Genomic DNA, 22,935 nt, shown 5'->3' with positions numbered 1-22,935 from the left:
ATTCAAAACAATAACAGCTGCCCGGTCTCTCAACAACTCCAGGTTTGGGCCAGAAGGATTCCGTTGTGACTAAAGCAGTTGAAGGCCCAAAACGGGCAAGCCTCACAAACTCCCCAAACTTGGACTGGGTTGACCCAGTTGAGCAGTTGAAACTCCAAACCCGTGACCCGACTTATCTGATTCAATCCTAATCTGGCCCATCCCACATCTTTGAACCCTCTCGTCCTCCATGATCACATCAGGATTGTTAGAACTCGGCGCCGGCTACATTACAGACCCTTCATTACCCCTACAGATCCTCATAGGAGGATTCCTAGAGCGCTCTCTACAGTTCCCACCAGTCTCCTTCACCAGTTTATTTTCAAGAAGACCCCCAACTCACCGTTTTTCACCTTCCGACGCTTGCGAATCCACGACAATGCGGGTACGGTTTTTAATAACTTCCAAGGCGGTTTCAGTCAACTGAGCTTCCCCATGTTAATGCATACTTCTCAATTTTTAGTGTTGGATTGGAGCCCCTATTGTACATTATTCTATATATATAATGATTAAGTATATTTAAAGTGTCCCTTTTCCTATTCAAATATAAGAGGGATATGACAGTAATTGAATAGTTTTATATATCATTTCTATTTCTTAAATAGAATATGAATCATATGCTATTTACTTTTTAGGTCGTTACTTAAAATCAGCTGATTATTGTATTTCTTTTATCTATTGTCATAAACAGATGAAGTGTCTACCAAGAATACACTCGTGAATAGATGATCATGTTGTAAAAAGTGGTGCAATAATGTTTATCATGGATATGAGGATAGGTATGAAATATATTGTCTACTATATATATTTGTCTGTTGATTGTTGTCAATGAAACTTACGAGAGTTTATTATATTTGTTTTACATATTAATTATAAATTTCTGTAGTGGAAACTCATAACTGGTAGTAGATTTTTATGAATTGAAAGAAGAAAAAGAAAGAGAAATTGGGAGCATTGGATGTGTAATATATTTAGTAAAGAGAAATATTTACAATACTATGAAAGGGAAACTTTCACAAACGACCCATAAGATTTAAATGATAACTTCTTAAATGATGCTAAGAAACGCATAGCGGAGAGAGAAAGTTGAACAATCTCTTTTTATTAAAGAGAGTTTGTCTTCATCTCAAATCTTTGTTTCTATTTTTCAATACAAAAACAAAAAGGAAAAAAAAGGGTAAACGAACGTAAATTTCACATTATCGAACGTGACCTTAAGGTTTTATTATTTTATTTCGAAAACGGGTAGTAATTTTGTTAATCCTTTGCAGGGTGACATAATTAGATAACAAATACTCAAATTACACACCAACATCAGGAGTATTTTGTAATTTCTAATGCTGAAGGGGGATATTGTTATTTGCTTAAACCTCAGGGGGTGACTATTATTTTATCTCCAAACACCCGAAAATACTTACCTCATTATTCGGTAATCGGTATGAGGTAATCATGGATTACGGACGAGAACAAACTTTGAGTTTCTTTCATGATAAAATATCTACAGATTTATCATATCAAGATCCGGAAAGGTCCAAGCCTGGTGAATTTTTGGGTCCTTTTGTGAACATTAAATTAATATAAATAGTGTAAAAAAAAAAAATTAAAACTTTTAAGTGTTTTTGCGAACATTAAATTAGAAAGCATACACATACCAAATTTATATTTTTTTATCACGGCCCACGATTATTTAAGCCATGCCGTGGGCCTTAAAAAAATGCACGTGGGTTGACATATCACGACACGAAAAAAATAAAAAAAGAACTTAAAAAAATACTAATCTATGTTTACAGCAAAGATATATTTGAAGATTTTAAGAATTTAAAAATTAATGAAAATGAAGATGTATAACAATTATTAATCCTAATTTTTAAGTTTGTATTTATGATTTATAATTATAACTTATAAGTAATAAAAAGTGGTGAAATTCAATTAATATTTCAATGTCTCATTATTTTATTATATTTCATAGTAATTATATATTTTTTTAATTAATATAAATACAAAAGGTCACTAAATATAACATATAAAATATTTTTATAATAATTATTACTGATAAATCAAAATTACCATAATTTATAAATATTAAATATTTTTACTGTGGGTGTTCGGTTCCGAGTACCCTACATTTTTTGAAGAAACCGAAACCGAAACCGAAATCGACGGTTCCTTGAAATTTGGAACCGGAATTGGAACCCCACTGGAGGGTTCAGAGCTTTTATCCAGGAGCCTCTTCGATGGTACTTCCTTTCGAGGGTCATATGCAGCTACAGCAGGTTCTGGTGCTTCTGAGCCCGGAGTGCATTGCCTTGAGGCATAGGGATGGTTGAGATAAGCTTCACTCGTTAGTTGATAGCTTCGATCCAGTGAGTGAAGGTTGAGGGAGAAAGATTTGCTTTGCCAGAAGATGGAGATATGGGCTAAAGCATTGGAATCTGGATATGGACTTGAAGAGCGAGAAGTTGCAGCTCTTTCATTCGTTCCTGATGCCATTTGGTTATCTCCCTCCCTTTGCTCCGGGTACAGGGGAGAGGAATGGGAAATCCGTAGTTGGATATTATGCCGGGGGTCGAATCCAAGGCTTTAGATATGGCTAGTTGGAGCCTTCCTTCACTGATTGCTATACAGTTTCGGTTCGTTCCTAGGTACCCAGAACCGAAACCTGTAACAACGGTTTCGGTTCCGGTTTCGGTTCTGGGTACCCTATAAAATTATATTACCCACCAAAAGTTTTTAAAAGGCAAAAAAACCCTTAAAAACTTACAAATACAGCAAACCCCCCCCCCCCCCCGGGGCATTTGAACAAAAATAAAATTACAAATTACAAATTCTATTACTTTGCAAAGGTAGATTCTCAAAAGTCAAACCAACTTAATTTAAATGTTATGAAATATAACTATAAATGTATTCACGTTACTTTTTTTACAAAAAGTTTGTATTAACTCCCTGTTCTTTAATTTTATTTTATATTAGTCTCGGTTCCCGGTTCCAGTTCTAGTTCCTAACTATAGAAATCAAAACCGCATAATAGTGGTTCCAAAAATTTAGAACCGGAACCTACTCATTGACGGCCAGTTCTGGGTAGGAACCGGAACCAAACCCTAGGTAACCGTCGGTTCCGGTTTCAATTGATTCTTTTGAACACCCCTAATTTTTACAAAGCACGCAAGTTGGCCCATGACACGACCCAAAGCACGACATGATATATATATATAGTAAGTCGTGTTATGGACCTTCAAATTTGGTGGGCCGGCACGGCACAACAGGGAATGAATTTTTGTGGGCCTTGACACGGCACAACCCACAGCATGATGGGCCTTGAATTTTACGACACAGCACGGCCCACTGCCAACTATCAATGATAGCTAAGAAATTGCGGGAAAAGAGAAAGAAAGTATTCTTTTTCACTACTCATCACCCTATTTTTAGAATATTTTTTCAAGCTTTTGTTTTTATCTTTCTGATATTGATAGTTTATTTAATTTTTCTTTCTATTTTTATTGAATTAAAGGCATCTACAAAGTATAAGTAAAGAAGAAAAGAATGGGTAGAAGGATATTGATCAATCTCACAAGTCTTTAATTATTTGACTCATCCATATAGCAAATTAAACTAAAGCTATTTCTTGTTGCAAAGCATAGCTAATATAGAATGAGTGAATCGGAAAGCATTAGAAATAAATTATACGTTGATGTATTCTTACAATGTTGTAGTATAGGAAACCCTTTGTAAATTGTTTTGATTCATAAAAGCTTTAAAAGGGATAGCGGAACCCCGGGCTGGGCCAGACCACCCTAGGTTAGACGGACCTACATAAACCATCCCAAGCCCATTATCCCAATAAAAAATTTTATAAACTAGTTAGTATGTTATAGGATTTACATGTTATGATGTATAACTTTGAAATTTTCAGTTCTAAAGTATCAGATATTACGATTATATCATTTTCTTTAGTTGTAAAGAAATTTAGAAATTTTATACTTAGGTTTTAAAGAAAAATATTCAAGTCAAATAACTCTATATTGAAATTAATATGCAGTCAGAGTTTGAAGGAGAAGAGGGTTTAAAGAAAAATATACAGTACATGTGGTCCAATATTCAAGTCAAATAACTCTATATTGACTATTGAGATTAATATGCAGTAAAAAATAAATAAATAAATAAAGCACTGCAAATTTTGGTGGTAAATTGATTATAAATTGTAAGCCTAATATGGTTTACAAAATCAGTAAACGGAGTTGTTTTAAAACTATGACTCAGTCGGATAAGCTGAAGAAATTTTATCAGATAATGGCCGACGAAATTCCAGCTAGGTTTGTCGCAAGTTCTAATAAAAAATTCATTGTAATTAGGTAACCCTCAAAAATAAAATTCCTTTTGAATATTGACTAAATGTTGTCTTGACTTTCCTTCTCTTCCCCTCCGTTAACTGAATATTTTTCCAGATCTAATTTTCGAAGTAATCTACTCAATATTTTCATAGTACTCAGTAGCTTAAGTTTCCATCTGGGTTTGGCACTCTGGCAGAAGAGAAAGGAAGATAAATTGTTCAAGTGTTTCACTCAAGCTCAAAGTTGGTGCTTCATCATCAAGATCGGTAAGTGGAACTTGTTGATTTCTTCTTATATATGTACCTGCATGTGCTTTGTTTAGTAGCTAAGAAATTGTGGGAAAATGGAGTTAGTTAATTGTGTTTTATTTGTAGTTATCTTGATATATAGGCCTTTACTCAATAACATCAAGGCTCAAATATCACAAAGAAGTATAACTACAAGAAAATAAATTATTTATATCTCTTTAATAAAATTAATTCAATTTTCTCTTGTTGTCATGTCAGCTCTAAGGTTTTGTACACTTACCCATTTAATTCCATCTAACAATTCATTTATTAATATCGGCTACACAATGAAAACATTTAATGTTATTATTCATTTTCTTGGCATCAATTCTTGTAGATTGCATCAATCCAGTAAGAGATAAGGGTTGAGATATGGCAGAGGCTGCGGTGGAGTTTGCTATAGAAACCTTGAGTTCCCTTCTTGTCCAAGAAGTCAAGTTGCTGGGAAACGCAAGACAAGAAGTTGAAAGCATCAAAAGTAAATTGGAAAGGATAAGGTCTTGCCTCAGGGATGCAGATGCAAAGGCTGCAGCTGAAGAAGAAGGAAGAAGTAATGAAGGTGTCAAAACATGGGTAAAACAATTGAGGGAAGAAGCCTTTCATATTGAAGATGTCCTTGATGATTACATTTTGAAGAAGGCACAACTTCCCCGTGGCAGTGGCTTTCTTGGTGTTCTTCGTAAAATAAGTCGTTTCGTAAAGACACTGAAATTGCGCCACGAAGTTGCAACTGCTATCCAAGATATCCTTCATGTCTGAAGTTGAAATTAATCAAGGAAGACAAAATTTCAACTTCAGACATGAAGGATCAAGTAGTAGTATAGGAGGTGTTATACCACATGACTCTCGAGTTGGCTCCCTTTTCATTGAGGACTCAGAGATTGTGGGCATTGAATCTTCTAAACATAAATTGATTGATTTATTGGTGAATGGAAAATCAAATCTCTCAGTGATTGCGATGGTGGGTGAAGGAGGATTAGGCAAGACCACTCTTGCTGGGAAAATTTATGATAATGATGTTGTGAAGATGCATTTTGACTGCCAGGTTTGGATCACAGTTGGAAAAGAATATGTGAAGAAAGATCTATTAAAGACAATTAAACAGCAAGTTAACCGTCAAACAGGGTACGCTTCAGGGGAGATAGAGGACACGGAAGAGATGAATGAGATGAATCTGATGACTGCATTGAGAAAGCTCTTGAAAGGCAAGTGTTACATGGTTGTGTTTGATGACGTGTGGAAAGATGATTTCTGGGAAGATGTTAAGTATGCTTTGCTTGATAATAACAAAGGCAGTAGGGTAATGCTGACAACACGATACATGACTGTTGCTCATTCAGCTCCTTTTGTGAATGTCCATGAGCTTGAACATTTGCCTTCAGATAAGGCATGGGAACTCTTTTGTAGAAAAGCGTTTGGGTTTAACATGTCTTGTCCAACGGAGCTGGAGAAATTGTCTCATGAAATCCTTGCAAAGTGTGGAGGTTTACCATTAGCAATTGTGGCCGTAGGTGGTATTTTGTCAAACAAAAACAAGGTTGTCTTTGAATGGCAAAAGTTACTTTGTGGTTTAGGCTCAAAGTTAGGGAGCGATCCCCATCTGAGAAGTTGCAACAGAGTTTTATCTGAAGGTTATTATGATCTCCCTCACCATTTGAAGTCATGCCTCTCGTACTTTGCCTTGTTTCCACAAGGCTTTAAAATTTTTTTTGGGAGACTAATACGCCTATGGATAGCTGAGGGGTTTGTCCAGTATAGCAAAAGCTACTCGCTTGAACAAGTTGCAGAAGATTACTTGACAGAGCTCATTGACAGAAGTTTGGTTCAAGTTTCGGAGAGAAAGGTTTTAGGACGAGTTAGAACATGTAAAGTCCATGATCTGATGCATGAAATCCTTCTAAAGAAGACTAAAGAACTGGGTTTCTATGGAGACTTAAGTGGAGAAGACATGAGTCATAAAACTCGTCGTATTTCAGTAAATATAGGTACTGATGATGCTCTAGAAAGAATCAAGGATTCAAAGATTCGTCTATTTGTCTTTTCAATGTAGACAAACTTCCTGAGTCTTTCATGAGTACATTTTTTGCCAATTTCAACCTTCTGAAAATACTTGATTTTGAAGATGGTCCAGTGGAATACCTTTCTGAGGGAGTGGGAAATCTCTTTCATTTGCACTACTTAAGTTTGAGAAGAACAAAAATAAAAGAACTTCCAAAGTCTATAGGCATGCTTATTAACTTAGAATCTCTAGATTTGAAGCACACTTTTGTGTCTGAGCTGCCGGCTGAGATAAAAAATCTGAAAAAATTACGCTGTCTAATAGTACTTCATAGGGACGGATTCATTACCAAAATACATAAGGGTTTTGGGGCTTTAACGAACCTACACAAGCTACAATTGGTGGAAGGAAATTTTGAAGTTCTTGAAGAGCTTAAGCAGCTAAGGCTATTGAGGAGTCTGGACATTAGGCTTGAAAATAGAGATTGGAAGGATCTGTTCGTTATTGTCGAGAATATGGAAAATCTTGAAAGTTTGGCTGTAACATCTAAAGTTGAAGAAGAGATTGTTGATGTATCATCAATGGCCTCTGCTCCACAATCTCTTCAAAGTTTGTTTTTAGAAGGGAATATTAAGAAGCTGCCGTTTTGGATTTCTGAACTTCAAAAACTAATTAAAATACAATTGGTTTTTAAGGGAACAACTGATATTGATCCCATAAGTGTCCTTCAAGCCTTACCTAATTTATTGAGGCTTATGATCAGGATGACGTATTGTGATGAGAAATTGCATTTCAAAGATGGTTGGTTTCCGAAGCTTGAAGAGCTGCATCTCGAGAACTTTGGAGAATTAAAATGGATGATGATAGATAAAGGTTCAATGCCTAATTTAAAACAATTTCGGATTGGACCATGCCCACTTTTGAAGGAGCTTCCAACAGGAATTGAGCATCTAATATATCTTAAGACTCTTGTATTTCGGATAATGTTGAAAGAGATCTATTGGATGATGAAAGGTGAGAACTGGGAGAAACTCACTAAACACATTCCACAAGTATTGGTAACTTATAAACATGCATATGGTTTCGGTTTTTATTACAACACTAGATATTTGTCATCTCTGTCATGTGAAGATTTTGAGCAGCTTGTTGAAAAACAGTCTCATCCATGAAAAAACAGGTATGATTTCTTGAAAAGCGTCTTTTTAAGTTAATTTCATTGAAGCTGTTTATTGAGAAATGATTAGGGCGATAGTTATGGAGTTATATTAATTTGTTTGGAAATATTTATTACATAAAGCTGGCAATATAAGACATATTTTTCAGCTTGATAAATCAGCATATTTTTACCGTTAATTGTATTTTCATCTAAAGGTGGAAAACTTGTGTCAAAAAAATGGGGTTGTGGAACCTTTCCCATATATATATATCCGCTACCCCTTGAATTAACGCAAAATGAATGGTTAAAATATGAATGAGATATTTATAAAATTAATTTATCTCTCTCCCTTATTTATTGCAACAAACGCCTCTCCTAATTAATTTTTTAAAAACTTCTCTTCACATATTTTGTGTGCTACTCATTAAGTTTATTTAAAACGTCACTTCTTTTATTCGACTAATTTTTATATTATTTTTGTATGTTACCATGAATAGGTGAAGTGTCTACTATTGTGAGAATCAGAAATACTATGTTTACTCACGAGTTTTACTAATTGTCTTACTACCTTTGTTAAAATTACACATAGTACCTGTATTATGCGTATGGTACCCGTATTATACGTTATATTTACAAAGGATAGTAAAATGGTTAGTAAGATGGTGAGTAAGCATAACATTACTCTTGTGAGAACACTGTGATGAGGCATCTTCCATATTTATCAACCACGATTATTGAGGGCTATTTACTATTAGATTATCAAGGTGTAAAAATGGTGCAATGTTGATTGTTATCTAGAGTATTGCCTATTAAGTTGATGTGTTTTTATTTGCACTTTGTTTCTACTACTTTGTAATTAGAGTGAAAATAGACATTTTTTATTTTTTTTTTATTTTTAAAACATATTAAAACTTAAATTTTTTAAACAAAAGAAATTGGGGCAATTCAATGGTTTCTTTATCTTTTTGTTTTTAATACTTTTTATTATTTTATTTCAAAAAAATTTAATAAAAAATCAATAATATAAGTTTTCTTTGGGGTATTTTTGCAGTTAACTCCAGCAAAAGCAACTTATGAAATCTAAAAGTCCTTTATTTTAAAATAAAAACTTTTACTTTTTTTTTTATGAATAAAATAAAAATTCTAAACTCAACCTCAAGTCATTTACAACTGTTTATATTTTAAAAAGTTTTAATTACTGATAAAAAGTGAAATAGAAGAATGTTTTCTTTGATAAAAATTAAAATACGTCCTTGACGTTGTTGAATCAAAACTATAAGGACTAAAATTTTTGAACCTTAATCTAAGATATATCTAACTAGACATGGCAAAATAATTATATCCAAAACTTTTTAATTTTTTTCGATACAAATATTTAAATTTAGATATATTTTAAGATTATCTCCTCATCATTTAAATTCAGTTTTAAGCTCTTGTAAACGATTAATAGATAATATTTTATAAAAAAAATATAAAAAGGATATGTTAATGATAAAATAATATTATTTTATTTTTAATGTTTCATATTAATAATTTAAATATATTATATGTTAATATAAATTAAGGGTGTCAAATATATCTTATTTATTTTCATATATATGTGTATACAACTAAATGAAACTCCAATTCTAATTTTTTTTTCTCAACACATACTTATACATACAATACCATGATAAATGAATTTTTAAAAATTAAAGAAAAGTTAATAAATAATATTACACTAAAAAACTTAAAATATAGATCATAATTGTTTTGACATTTAATTTATCAATGCCCTCGTTATCTAACTTGATGTATGACGATTTATTTTTCTATAATCAATAAGGTATTAAATATATTAATCCGACACAAATTAAGATTTGAAGTTAAGGTCTAAAATTCGTAAATTAGTATTATTGAAATTTTATTTGTATTTATAGCATTATTGAAATTCAATATAGAACCTAACTTATATAAAACCAAGGATTAAGATTTGAAAGAAAGAAAATTAAATATTTTATTTTTAGCAAATTTTATCATTTATTAGAATTTTTCATCTTATTTTGCTTTGTGTTTGGTTGTAAGGAAAGTAATATTTGATCAGATAAGGAAGTTAATGTTTATCAAAAACACCATTTGCAATTTATTTTGTGGTAATTACGTTTTCAGTTAGAAGTATTTGTTCAATATCTGTTGTACGTGTAGGAAGGATCATACACCTGTTCATGGATTATCTGAGATGATTGTTGGTGTTCTTGGAGGAGGACAATTAGGTCGAATGTTATGCCAAGCGGCTTCACAAATGGCTATTAAAGTCATGGTTTTAGACCCACTTGAAAACTGTCCGGCGAGTGCACTTTCTTATCATCACATGGTTGGTAGTTTTGATGATAGTGCTACGGTTGAGAACTTCGCGAAGAGGTTCAGTTTTTCTTGAAATTGTTGTAATTTGTGGTGATGCTACTATGTCTATAGTTTTTAGTGGAAACAAATTTTTTATATGCTGTCTTTGTTGCTGGTAGTTAGATGTGGAGTGTTGACTGTTGAGATTGAACATGTTGATGTCGCTACATTGCATAAGCTTGAACAACAAGGAGTAGATTGTCAACCTAAAGCCTCTACCATTCAGATAATCCAAGTAAGTCTCTCATCATTCTCACTGTGTTTGAATGTCATCTTCCAAATTGTTAAGTGTATGCATATATAAGCTATACAAATAAATGTTTTAGGCATTGAGTTTTTCTGCTCGAACAGTGTACCTTTGTTAGTGGATAATATACATATTCACCAATGTAGATTCTTCTTGGATGTATGATACTATAGCTAAACTTTTCATTTGGGGTATTTGATAATAGAAATTTTGTAGTTAGCCTTATGCATATATGAGGCTAAATTATTTGAAAACAAGAAGGTTTTACTGTCGTATCCCTTTTTCTTTAGGCTTGTTTCTCTAAATATCTTTTGTTGACAACTACCATAGATACCGTTATCCTTAGGGAAGATGATGTGAGGAGCAAGAGTTGCAAATACTTGATTTTTAATGTTATGTTACTGTATTACTATTCAGGCTAGGTTAGCACTTGGGTGGTTAGAGGAGCCTTTTTATTGTGTAATGTGTACAATCAAGTCAAATGGTTTAGATGTTTGTGTGTCTCTCTAAAGAATCTTTAGTTATATATAATTTTGTAGAGACCCATCTTTGTGCATGTAATGTGTTACAACTCTTCCATGAATTTCCACCTAATTATCCTAAACCCAGTTATTGTCATTGTTTATTCAGAATTTTTGATGTCAAACATAACTCTGTTCCTCTTTATCTGCATTTTGCTTGACCCGTGTTTTCATCTTACAGGATAAATTCCTCCAAAAGGTCCATTTTTCTCAGCATGGAATTCCACTTCCTGAGTTCATGCAGGTTGGCTTTCATTCATTATAAATGTTTTATTGAGGATTTACAGAGTGATTTTCATATTTTCCTACCAAATTATTCGTGAAAGAAAATATTTTCAGATTTTAATTTCTTGATCCTGATATATGGCTGAGACAGATAGATGATCTTGAAGGTGCTAGGAGAGCAGCTTGTCAGTTTGGCTACCCTCTTATGATCAAGAGCAAAAGGTTAGCCTATGATGGGCGTGGCAATGCTGTTGCCAAGAGTGAAGAGGAGCTTTCTTCTGCAATAAACGGTAAAATTTTGTTTCCTGAAAAATGTAAACCATATGAATTCCGAATGAACTGAAACCTACATCTATTTTCATGAAGTAATGTTACTCTTACTTGCCATGTTATGGAAGATTCTGTTTGGTTTGATAAAAAATATAATGGCCACTTATTTGGAATTATAAATATTCTGGTCACCTCGTCCCTAGTTATGCTTTGTGTAAAATTTGGTTACTGGTGGTATTTTATTTATTTTTGAATTCATAATACTAATGAGTGGGTGTTTCTTATTTCCATGTGATTTTAAGCTTTTCAATCTTTTGCAGCGCTTGGAGGATTTGATCGTGGTTTATATGTTGAGAAATGGGCACCCTTTGTCAAGGTCAGTGTCTGGCTTGTACCATTTACTCTAATAATGATGATGGTAGTTTTTGCTTCAGGTTCTTTTTGTCTTATTCTCAAACCTTTTCTTCGCATTGCAAAATCTCATATGCACATAAAAGGTTATTGGAAACAGGCGAAATAGGATTTGAGAGTTATATGAAAATAGATAGGTTTTATGGTATCATTTGACAGATGCACAACAGTACCAGCATTTTTATCAATTGTTTACATTGCTGGATCTTTTTCTTGCAGAGTCACTTGTGCAATTCAAGTTTCTTAGGTTTTTCCCTTAGCACATTTTTCTACTTTAAGGTGTTAGAAACTTCATAGATTCTGTAATGGAAACATTGTTGATTCCAAACTTTAAAAGTATGAGAAGTTTATTCTTATTTCTTACTCAAAATTTAGTAGTTACCTTCTAGGAAGTGGCGCTGAACTCACTCCCCGTTACCTCCTATTTCTTTGATTTATGAGAAGATTTCAAGTTATTTTCTAGAACCTATTGTTTGGTTTAATTTTCGTCTTCATAATGATGACATTTTGCTTTCTAATTTTCAATGACTAAAGGAGCTGGCTGTCATTGTCGCAAGAGGAAGAGACAATTCTATCTTGTGCTACCCTGTTGTTGAAACAATTCACAAGTAAGATTTAGATTCAGCATTTCATTTTCTGTGGATAACTTTTTTTGTTTTCTCTGTTGTGTTTAAACTTTCAATAATGTCTAAGTTTCCAGATGAATTTTACCAAGTAATCTGTGCATTTGATCTGGATATGATCTTGTAGGGAAAACATATGCCACATAGTCAAGTCACCTGCTGTTGTGCCATTGGAAACTAAGAAACTTGCCAATGATGTTGCTTACCGAGCTGTTAGTTCATTGGAGGGTGCTGGTGTGTTTGCAGTGGAGTTATTTTTGACGAATGATGGACAGGTTGTAATTTTGCAACTATTATTAACTTTGCATGACATATTCATTTCTTTAAGCTGCTGCATTAGCTTTTTCAAGTTTTTAGCCTTGTTTTTATGCTTTACTATAAACATATGAACAGATTTTACTAAACGAAGTGGCTCCTAGAGTTCACAATAGTGGTCACCACACAATTGAGGCTTGTTACACCTCACAATTTGAGCAGCATTTGCGTGCTGTTGTTGGCCTTCCGCTTGGTGATCCATCAATGAAATGTCCAGCTGCTATCATGTACAATTTACTGGGTGAAGATGAGGTGAAATTCTTTTCTCTTTTCATTCTGTTGTTATGCTACTGTAAAATCTGGGGCCTAAACTTTTTCTTTCAGGTCATGTGGCTTGATTGCCTTTTAAAAAGTTATTTGTGCATGAACTTGCATATAGGCATGTGTCTTTGCATGCACAGATGCACCTGTGCTTGTGCATTATTCTGGGTCCTACTTTTAGGAATGGCATTAAATGTCAATAAAGTAGTGTGTTCATTGCTGTTCTTAGAAGATGAAGCACTTATTAAAATGTTTATTGTCATGCTGATTTTATGATTAGGGGGAGCCTGGTTTCCGTTTAGCTCATCAATTGATTGAGAGGGCTTTGGGTACTCCAGGTGCTAGTGTTCATTGGTATGATAAGCCAGGTTAGTTTTTTACCTTGATCATATTCAGTTCTCTTTGCATTTGATGGCTGTAACAAGTACTGACATTGCTATAATGTTGCTGCAGAAATGAGAAAGCAGCGGAAGATGGGTCATATAACTCTTGTGGGGCCATCTATAGGCACACTAGAAGCACGGCTAAATTCGATGCTGAAGGAAAACAGTTGTGGTTGTCCATCTGTAGGTAATTTGCCCTTTTGGTGCCTTAATTCTTGTATCAAATCTTAATGGACTAAATATTATGATGATTTGAGTGTAAATGCTATTGTTAAGTCATTTTTGTAAGCTTAAGCTGATGCCAAACCTTGTGGTTATATTGTTTTTGGCATTTAACCGTTTGACCATCCCATTGCATTTGTTTTAGGTGCTTAAGATAACCTGCTTATGTTTTTTTTTTTTTCTTAGTGCTCTTCAATGAATTATGATATTCAAGTTGCTTCCTATTGTTTGCTTGATGCAGACACCCCGTCTGTTGGAATCCTCATGAGCTCTGATTCAGATCTTCATGTGATGAAGGATGCTGTGAGGATATTGAGCATGTTTGGTGTAGCTAATGAGGTTACCCTTTGATTGCTGGTTCTGATTTTTGAATTTACCAGTTATTGGACGTATAATATGTCCTTATATATCATCCATTTCTATCTCACCTTCTGTAATACAAAATTATAATTTTCAGGTAAGAACAGTTTCAGAACATCAGACTCTGTTTTCTTATGCCTCAACTGCTCAGCAGCGAGGCATTCAAATTATCATTGCTGGTGATGATGGCCACTTGCCAGGCAAGTTAATAAATAATGCTTCATATATGTCGTTTTAATGCATCAACTGTCTCGCCAGGTTTACAAAAGCTCTGCCTTCTTTTTGTAGGTATGGTTGCTGGCCTTACTAGCTTACCTGTTATCAGTGTCCCTATTCGCTCTTCTGAATTGGATGGAAAGGTAAGACTGTTTTTTTTAACTTCTATTAACATTTATAGGGTACATAACAATACCACATTAATTATTGGGCAAATTAAGAAACTCACACCTGGAATCTATGATATGCCGCTTTTTGTTAGTGGGTTGGTTTTCTTAGCTTATTATTATTGTTTGGGTTAAATTATTGATGGAGAGCTAGTTACATTGTGGGTTTTAGATTTATTGAGAAGCAGTATTAATATATGTTAGCACATGTGCTTTGTTGGTTCAAATAACTTTTGGCAAAGGGATGATGAATATACTTCTGTTAGGCTATAGTTATTTAATGCATAATTCTTTTAATTTTTACAAAATGGTTAAGTTTGTTATTGTTTTTGCAATTTTTTCTCTTCTATTCATCAATGTTGAAAGTCTTTACAAAATTTTATATTTTGATTATTCAGGAGTCAGCGGATGACCCTGTTGCAAGAGTTGCAGTAAATGACGCGAAAAGTGCAGCTTTTTTCGCAGCAAAGACATTGGGGGTTGTCGGTGATGCTGACCTACTTGCAAGGTTGGTTCTTCTCCCTTTCTGTCTGTTATGGTTTCATCGTTGATCAGATCTCTATGCTGAAATTTTGCGCAATATAATCTATGCATATACAATACATGCAGAGTGAACCGGTATCAGGAAGACAAGAAACAGTGACTCGACAAAACCAGATAAGCATTAGGAATGAACAACATAAGATATGAATTATATTAGAGCTACAATTTTTCGGATGCATACGATTGTTTTGAGGATCACTCAAATTCAGTTAAAAGTAAAATTATTAGTAAAGCCTAATGACCTTGCAAGCTAATCTTTTATCTTTTTGGTCTTTACAGACTACAGTATTACACAGGTTTTCTGCTATCTTTCTGTATAAGTTCGGGGAAAGCAAATTGCTTTGCTGAATCAAGAACTCTGTTATTGAGAATATGTTCTATCTTACAATAATGAATTTTTATTTGGATTATACGGTCAAAAATATAAACCTACCTCATTCTGTTATAAAATGGGTGTGTTCATATTACATTGTTAATTAAAAACACAGCTTTTATTCATAATTTAGCTCCCGAGCTACTCGGGCTTGGCTCGAGTTGAGCCGAACTCAAGCCCAAACGGCTCGTATATTATACGAGCTGGGTACCGAATGCTAAACGAGTCGAGCTCGATCCGAGCTTGAGCTTCACATGCTCGATCGAGCTTGATCTTGAGCCTGAATTCTCTGTGCTTGCAAGGCTTGAGATCGAGATCAAGATTGCTCCAATTTCACGAATCAAGTTTCGAACACCAAGAGTTTCGGCTCATATACACCCCTAGGCACATTATACTGTATTAAGTTTATTCTATGAACTTGTAAAGTTTTATATTTTAAAAAGCTAATCGTATACGAAAACTCGTTTGATAGAAACGAGTCTACATGTTTTTAAAAATAGATTCTGAATATTATCCTAAAAATTAGTATAAAATTAAAAAAAAATATATATATATATATTAAATGACTTTGAGTGAATATTATATTAACACATTTTGTACTATATAATTAAAAAAATTGAATATTAGTTAGGTTTTGAAAATTATTTTCGGATCATAAATTAAACGGACCCTTTTGTACCTCATTAATTTGTTTTCTACACTAAATTTCAAGTACATATTTTTCTAAAAGAAGTGATTTTTAATCCCCCACCTAATTGAACTCCACCCCCCAACTTTTAAATCTATTTTTTGTTTTGATAAATTTAACTTTAATTTAAATTACTATAAATAATATTATAATTTCTAAATACATTCATACTCTATTATATTTTTTTGTTTTAATTTTTAACATTTAATCTTACATAAAACTAATCCTAAATTTTCATAACTATTAAAATGTTTTTGTTTTATTTTAATTAGATAAATGCTAAAAATCACTTTCCTTTTTCTTATTTTTTTCTAATTTTCATAATTTTTAATTAGATTTTTATCGTATTATAAATCTTCGTAATTCTAACACTATATAACTATACTAACATTCGTTTTGGGAAAAAAATTAGGGCAACACAAATCTAAAATGTATCTAAATTTAATTGTGAAAAAAAAAAAAGATTTTGAATATTAAATTTTATACCTTTTTTACAGGTTGATAGAACCCGACCCTTCTTATTTGGTTAAACCCGGTTAATTCGGCTTAATTTCTCTGCTATATAAATCAACAGGTAAGTGCAGCAGACAGTCACCAGTAAGAGCCACGCCTGCCGCGGATTAAAGTACAGCCGTCGCCACCGCTGCCGCTTCCGCCGTGGTGCTGACAGCACAGAGTCAGTGAAACTTAAAATGCTTCATAACGTAGTGCTTTCAAAAAACTTTGAGTCTTGTTTCACTCCCAATTTCACCTTCAAGTCTCCGTTTCATAAAATTTCACTTGGAAAACCATACAAACTGGACTTTCTAATGGAAAATCAACCTAGCAAGTCTTATGAAACTTCGAATCTAACTTGCCAAGCCTCACGTGACTCTCTTGGGACTTCTTCTCCGAGGTCCACACTTTAATTTCAGTAATTTGCTTCACTTGTTTATTTTTTCTTTTTGATTTGCTGTTTGGAGCAGTTTATTCATTGAAATTGAGTTCTCTTTTATATGAAATTATATTATGTTCCAGTATCCTTGCTTGTGGCATACACTGTTGTATTAGTGACATTCAGCTTAAAGTTAGTAAGGTATCGTTTTGGCATTGTAACGGGGCGATTAGCAAAGTATCCAAATGGTAATCTATAAATTCAAACGGTTTAATTAGTTACATTTTCTCAGTGTCCAAGGTGGAGTTGAGTATTATATCATCATTGAGGTGTAGGCATATGACTCAAGTCTATAGAGTTACCATCTTTTATGCCAAAAAAGAAATGCTCAATAGTTATTCAAAACACCTTTTGTAGACCCTTTCATGGTAGGAATCATATGTTGTGGTTAAATATTTAATGGTCTATTATTTAATATAGGAATCCAACTGTGTAGGAAGGATGATTCACTTGTCCAGAAACTCGAAGAAAGCTCGAATGGTCAGTCTTCAGGTAAGTTTCAGTATTAAATAGTATTGGCTGAAATATCATTGTGTTGATAGCTTCAAACAGATTGAAGTATTGCCCAGACAACTGTAATGCTTATGCAATTTTCATTTTTTGGAAAAATTATTGAAGTGAAATAGGCTGCATGCTTTGCTATTTGGAGTATCCTTTCCTTCTTACTACATATGTTTTGCTGAAAGTCGAATTTTTTTAGCTTTCAAATTGATATTTTTCTCGCTTACACTAGATAGTATTGTTGCTGGGGTTTTATTGTTTGACCATTCCATCTTAGCTTCTTATGATTCTCAGTTGACAATTGCTTACATTTTTGCTTAATGCCTCTCCAATTTAGCATGATATTTAAGTTGCTTCCTACTATTTGCTTATTGCAGTCACACATCGTGTTGGGATTATCATGAACTCGGATTCAGATCTTGCTATTATGAATGATGCTGCAAAGATCTTGAGCATGTGTGGTGTACCTTACGAGGTTGCATAGTCGCGATTTATAGTTTACTTTTGAAATGATGTATAAGGTATCTTTCCGTACAATCCAATGCTAACTCTAGAAATCGTATATACTATGAGTTTTCAGGTTAGAACAATTTCAGCACATCGAACTCCTAGAATGATGCTTGATTATGCCTTATCTGCTCAGGAGCGAGGCATTCGGATTATCATTGCTGGTGATAGTAGTGCAGCCCACTTGCCAGGCAGGTTTATACATTCTGCTCTATGTATAGTGAAGTAATGCACAAATGGTCTTACTGGGATTATGTGCTCTTTCTCAATATTTAGGTATGGTTGCTGCACTTACTCCCTTACCTGTTATTGGTGTCCCTTTGCGTGCTTCGGCATTGGATGGACTCGATTCACTCTTATCAGTGGTGCAGGTAGACTGTAGTACAAAAATGTTTCTTTTTCTATCTTATCCTCTTTAAATACTATGAAATGGATATTTTAGCACATCTCCAAAATTCAGAACTGGAACCTAAGAGGTACCCTTTATTGTTGTTTGCTTTCTTGAGATTTTTCTCTATCTATTGACAAAGAGCTAATTACATATTTTTGAATGTAAAGAAGCGAAATTTACCATTTTCAATTATTTTTACAGCATGTGAAAATTGTTTGCAATGGGCCTCTTGAGGCATTTCTCTTACATCATGCTTATGAATGCATAATTTTTTCATGTTTCCAAGATAATGTTTGAATGACAATTTCAAAGAGATGTATCCATCCCTTTAATGTGTGCCTAACGAGTTCCATTCTATGAAAACATTTTTCAGGTAGCCACACATGCAACATATTCCGTTTATTGTTTTATTCAAAATGAAATTTGATTTATTTATTTAATGTGATTTGTCTTCTAAAATATTCTTCGTAAAAGCTTTTCTGTTTGATTAATCAGATGCCTAGAGGTGTCCCAGTTGCAACAGTCGCAATAGATAATGCAAGAAGTGCAGGCTTATTAGCAGCAAAAATGTTGGGGGTAAATGGCAATGTTGATCTACTTGCGAGGTTGGATCCTCTCTCTTTGTGGTTGCAAATAATGCAAACTTCTAATTTTTTAAAATAAATAAATAAAAAATTAGATGAATTTTATTTAAATTCCAAACGAATAAAATTATTGTATTACTCTCTCTTGTTGAAATGTGGTGCACTATAAACTATATAACTTTCATGTTGTTCCAATTTATGATATTGGACATGTTATTTGCAGAGTGAGCCAGTATCAGGAAGATGCAGGGGATGATGTCCTAAAAAAAGCAGAGAAGTTACAGAAAGATGGTTGGTCATTTTATTGAATCCTTGGGTACCTCAATGCTTTTTTGGTGATTTATATTTAAATATGGGATTTCATTGGCTACTGTAAGTTTTAGTTTGTTGAATAGTATACTTGAATTCAGAAAAAATAGTATTAAGATTTTATCAAGACAGATTGAAAAACTTTTATAGTATTAATTCCTTCAGTCAGCTCCATCTCTTTGCTGAAACTATTGTTTTTTGGTCTGGGTTTGCAAATAATGATACTATTTTTCCTCTTCCACCAATTTGAGAGTTGCGATGTTTGATTCATATTGGCATTTTATTGTTGGATCATACTGTAAACAACAGTTGTTTACATTGGTTGTGATTTGTAGCTGGATGCGCTTTTGCTTAATGCCTTCACCAATGAATTGAGAAAGTATGACACTGAAATTCTGTTATTTGCTTAATACAGTTACCCCACATGTTGAGATAATCATGGGCTCTGATTCAGATCTTCCTGTTATGAAGGATGCTGCTAAGATCCTTAGCTTATTTGATTTACCTCATAAGGTTAGAACCTTACTGTTATATGCATATATTCATATTCTTCAGCCATTTGATGTGTGATATTCATTTGTGTATAATCTATTTCTACCTGACCTTTTGTAATTCTAATTCTCAGGTTAAAATAGTATCAGCACATCGGACTCCTGAAATGATGTTTACTTATGCCTCTTCTGCTCAGGATCAAGGCATCTCCATCATCATTGCTGGTGCTGGTGGTGCAGCCCACTTGCCAGGCAAGTTTTAATAATATTCTCCATAAACAGTATCATAATCCACAATTTTTCGTTTGGAATTACATCAGCTCTGGGATGAACTCTAGGTATGGTTGCTGCACTTACTCCCTTGCCTGTTATTGGCGTTCCTGTGCGGTCTTCTGCATTGAATGGAATTGATTCACTCTTATCAATTGTGCAGGTAGTCTGTTTATTTAACTCTTACTATTATATTTATAGGAGACGTAATGCTCAGAATATTCATTCTCCTATGGTCTTAAATGTTTATGAAATTAATCTATTGGCACCCAAAATTCATGTACGATATATCTAAGAGGTACCCTTTTGGTTTGTCGGTCTCTTTTCTTATAAGCATTTTTGCAATAGCCAGGGGCTAATTACATTGCAGTCGTTTGGATATTTTTAGTGAAATCAGTATTCAGTAAGTTTATTTTCTTTGACTCATGTAAGCTCTAGAAACATCATGACGCTATTATGTTAGGCCACATTTATTGGATCTATAACTTTCACGGTACTAGAGAATATTTAAATGACAGAATGACATAAAAACTACTTAAACCTGTTGGCGTATCCATGATGACTTCCCTTGCACAAAAGTAACGTCCAATTGTATAGCCTGACATACCAATTATTGCTTGTATCAATTTCTTCAAGATGAAAATTTATATGTTACATTAGTTCTTTCAGAATTTTTTTTTTCCTCGTACTGATAAATTCTAATTTGATTATTCAGATGAGCGGGGATGTCCCAGTTGCAACAGTCGCAATAAATAATGCAACAAATGCGGGTTTGTTCGCAGTAAGGATGTTGGGGGTTGGCAATGCTGATCTACTGGGAAGGTGGGTTCCTCTCTCCCTTTGGTTATATAGATAATTCATGAAAATAGTAATTTAAATGATTTTCCTTTGCTCCTGCTTATTGATTTTTTGAAAATATTTTGTGCAGAATGAGCCAGTACTTGAAAGACATGAAGAACGATGTCTTGACAAAAACTGAGAAGCTAGCCGAAGATGGTTGGGAGTCTTATTTGAATCATTAACTATGTTAATGCTTTTATGGAGAGGTGTTTTTTGCCTGAAAATTTGGGTCTACTAATAAGTGTAAAAGTCGGTTACAACATTTGTCTGATTACATAATTAATAAAGGTTAACTTACAATCTAATCTTACATATTCTCTCATAACTCTGATGTGATAGTTAGCAATTGGTCAGTTCGCAATTAAACAGACTCATTTGTGAGTTGCCATTTTGGGATTGCTTAATAAAGTTTGTGAGATTGGGTTGTAAGTGTAATATTATCCTTATAGAATACACAGACAACTCTAACAGGATTGAAATGTAGCAAAGATCATTGTAGGAAAAAAGGTTGAGGGAAGAGGTAAGCCGTAAGTCTCTGATTTTGTTGCTATAAGGTGGGTTTAATTGATAAATTAGAATCAGTTTTTTCCTGTTCTGGTTTGATTAACTATTTAATTTGGGCATGCATCTTATTTATATTAGTAAAAATACTACATTTATAATCTCTTACAAATTCTCTTATAATCTTAACCATCTCAACCTGACAGTCTATTACTGATCAGTTTGCAAATAGACAAGAAATTCATGACAAGCAAACGAGATTCATTTGCGAATTGTTACATTAAGATTATGAGAGAAAAATTGTGAGAAGAGGTTGTGGGTATAGTATTACTCTTATATTAGAGGTTTGTGAAATTATCGAAACCTCTTTTCAACCTTCTCTTTTTAGTTAATTTCGGTAGCTACTTAGTTTTGCAATTTGTTATAAGATTAAGAAATTAATTTTGGGGAAATACTTAAAAGTCAATACCTCACACCTGCCGCTCAATTCTTTGCTCGGAAGAATAGTGTGATGAACCCAGCTTATCCGACGTAGCGGTCTTCCACAGTCACCCAGCTATGCTGCAATGTCGGTATGCACTCAAACTTAGGCTTTAATTTATTTTTCACTCTGGATTTAAATTCATCCACATTAAAATTAGGAATTAGTACTTTTTAAACCTTGAAACTTGGATTATACCGTGTTTAGTTACTATCCCACCTATAAAAGCTTAAGCTGGTAGGTGAAGACTTAATATTATATTAATTTAATTATAATCAATTTGGTTTATAATCAGATAACAAGATCTTAGATTATTCAAAAGTTTTGTTAAAAAAAAAAGAAAAACTACAAAACTTAAAATTAACTGGTTTTTATAAGAGGGTCGAATAAATCATTATTATTAAGTGTTTGTCTCTTTAACAAATTTCATATGTACGAAAATTATCGATTGAACTATACAAAATAAAACATAAGCGTTCTCAAGAGATATTAATTATAGACATACAAATAGAATAAACTATGATTGTCAAATCGTGTATCGTATCGTATATTGAAAACCTAATTTTTTAAATCGTGTATCGCATATCGTAGGATACGTATTTTCAAAAAAAAAATAATAAAATTTTTCTAAAAATTAATATCATCCCCAAGATTAATTAACGAATTTTGTAATATTATTGACTTTAAATTATGGTATTACATAATAAAAATTAATCACAAATTTAAGAATCTATATAATTTCCTCTCAATAATTGATACCATTTTCAAGATCAATGTCAATATTTATATCTCCACTTGTGTTATTATTATCATACAAAATGAGTAACACATCTTCCTTGATCTTCACTTTCTCCATACAAAATGGGTAAATTTAGATGGGTTTCAGTGATCCAACCTGAAAACTTTTTTGGGCCTTCGACCAAAATTAATAAAATCGTATCAATTTGTATCGATATTTTTAATGATGTAAACCGATACGTATCGTATCGTAGAATATATATCAACGTATCGAAATGTTTAGGATACACTCTCTGATACGTATCGTTGATGATAATCATATTATAAGATACATATCACATATTGTAGAATACTAATAACCATGAAATAAAC

General features: G+C 33.2%; 2 protein-coding genes across 7 annotated transcripts; both read left to right on the top strand.

Annotated features, from left to right (window-relative positions):
• The first annotated feature begins 4,295 nt into the window (after positions 1-4,295).
• LOC116111939 (putative disease resistance RPP13-like protein 3) lies at positions 4,296-8,712 on the top strand. Of its 2 annotated transcripts, none has more exons than XM_031398099.1 (3): positions 4,296-4,388; positions 4,482-4,633; positions 4,992-6,775. In XM_031398099.1, the coding sequence occupies exon 3, from the start codon at positions 5,406-5,408 to the stop codon at positions 6,702-6,704; it is 1,299 nt and encodes a 432-aa protein (XP_031253959.1). In that variant the 5' UTR covers positions 4,296-4,388; positions 4,482-4,633; positions 4,992-5,405; the 3' UTR covers positions 6,705-6,775. The 2 variants fall into 2 exon arrangements, with proteins under 2 accessions (XP_031253959.1, XP_031253960.1); XM_031398100.1 differs by adding an exon at positions 8,307-8,712 and having other exon boundaries at positions 4,305-4,633; positions 4,992-7,830.
• A 1,285-nt stretch (positions 8,713-9,997) lies between these two features.
• LOC116111936 (phosphoribosylaminoimidazole carboxylase, chloroplastic-like) lies at positions 9,998-21,268 on the top strand. 5 transcript variants are annotated; one of them, XM_031398096.1, is made up of 15 exons: positions 9,998-10,209; positions 10,311-10,426; positions 11,141-11,203; positions 11,336-11,474; positions 11,775-11,830; positions 12,400-12,473; positions 12,616-12,763; positions 12,882-13,055; positions 13,345-13,432; positions 13,518-13,634; positions 19,658-19,755; positions 19,868-19,985; positions 20,072-20,166; positions 20,719-20,825; positions 20,932-21,254. In XM_031398096.1, exons 1-15 carry the CDS (start codon positions 10,176-10,178, stop codon positions 21,023-21,025), a joined length of 1,521 nt encoding a protein of 506 aa, XP_031253956.1. In that variant the 5' UTR covers positions 9,998-10,175; the 3' UTR covers positions 21,026-21,254. The 5 variants fall into 5 exon arrangements, with proteins under 5 accessions (XP_031253956.1, XP_031253951.1, XP_031253952.1 ...); XM_031398091.1 differs by lacking the exons at positions 19,658-19,755; positions 19,868-19,985; positions 20,072-20,166; positions 20,719-20,825; positions 20,932-21,254 and adding exons at positions 13,911-14,008; positions 14,127-14,229; positions 14,318-14,388; positions 14,811-14,920; positions 15,022-15,402; XM_031398092.1 differs by lacking the exons at positions 9,998-10,209; positions 10,311-10,426; positions 11,141-11,203; ... (5 more) ...; positions 13,345-13,432; positions 13,518-13,634 and adding exons at positions 16,620-16,911; positions 17,387-17,442; positions 17,829-17,926; ... (2 more) ...; positions 18,845-18,954; positions 19,157-19,224 and having other exon boundaries at positions 20,932-21,267.
• The last annotated feature ends 1,667 nt before the right edge of the window (positions 21,269-22,935 follow it).

This window comes from Pistacia vera, unplaced genomic scaffold (genome assembly GCF_008641045.1).
Source record: "Pistacia vera cultivar Batoury unplaced genomic scaffold, PisVer_v2 Contig654, whole genome shotgun sequence".
NCBI lineage: Eukaryota > Viridiplantae > Streptophyta > Magnoliopsida > Sapindales > Anacardiaceae > Pistacia > Pistacia vera.
The sequence above is the reverse complement of the archived record's forward strand: the minus strand, read 5'-3'. Positions and strand labels throughout refer to the sequence as shown.

Excerpts from the sequence above, each read along its gene's own strand:
- LOC116111939 (XM_031398099.1), top strand. The coding sequence starts at position 5,406 with ATGTCTGAAGTTGAAATTAATCAAGGAAGACAAAATTTCAACTTCAGA.
- LOC116111936 (XM_031398096.1), top strand. The coding sequence starts at position 10,176 with ATGATAGTGCTACGGTTGAGAACTTCGCGAAGAG. Across the intron at positions 10,210-10,310 it reads GTTGAGAACTTCGCGAAGAG|TTAGATGTGGAGTGTTGACT; the intron begins GTTCAGTTTTTC and ends TGTTGCTGGTAG. Across the intron at positions 11,475-11,774 it reads GCTTTCTTCTGCAATAAACG|CGCTTGGAGGATTTGATCGT; the intron begins GTAAAATTTTGT and ends AATCTTTTGCAG.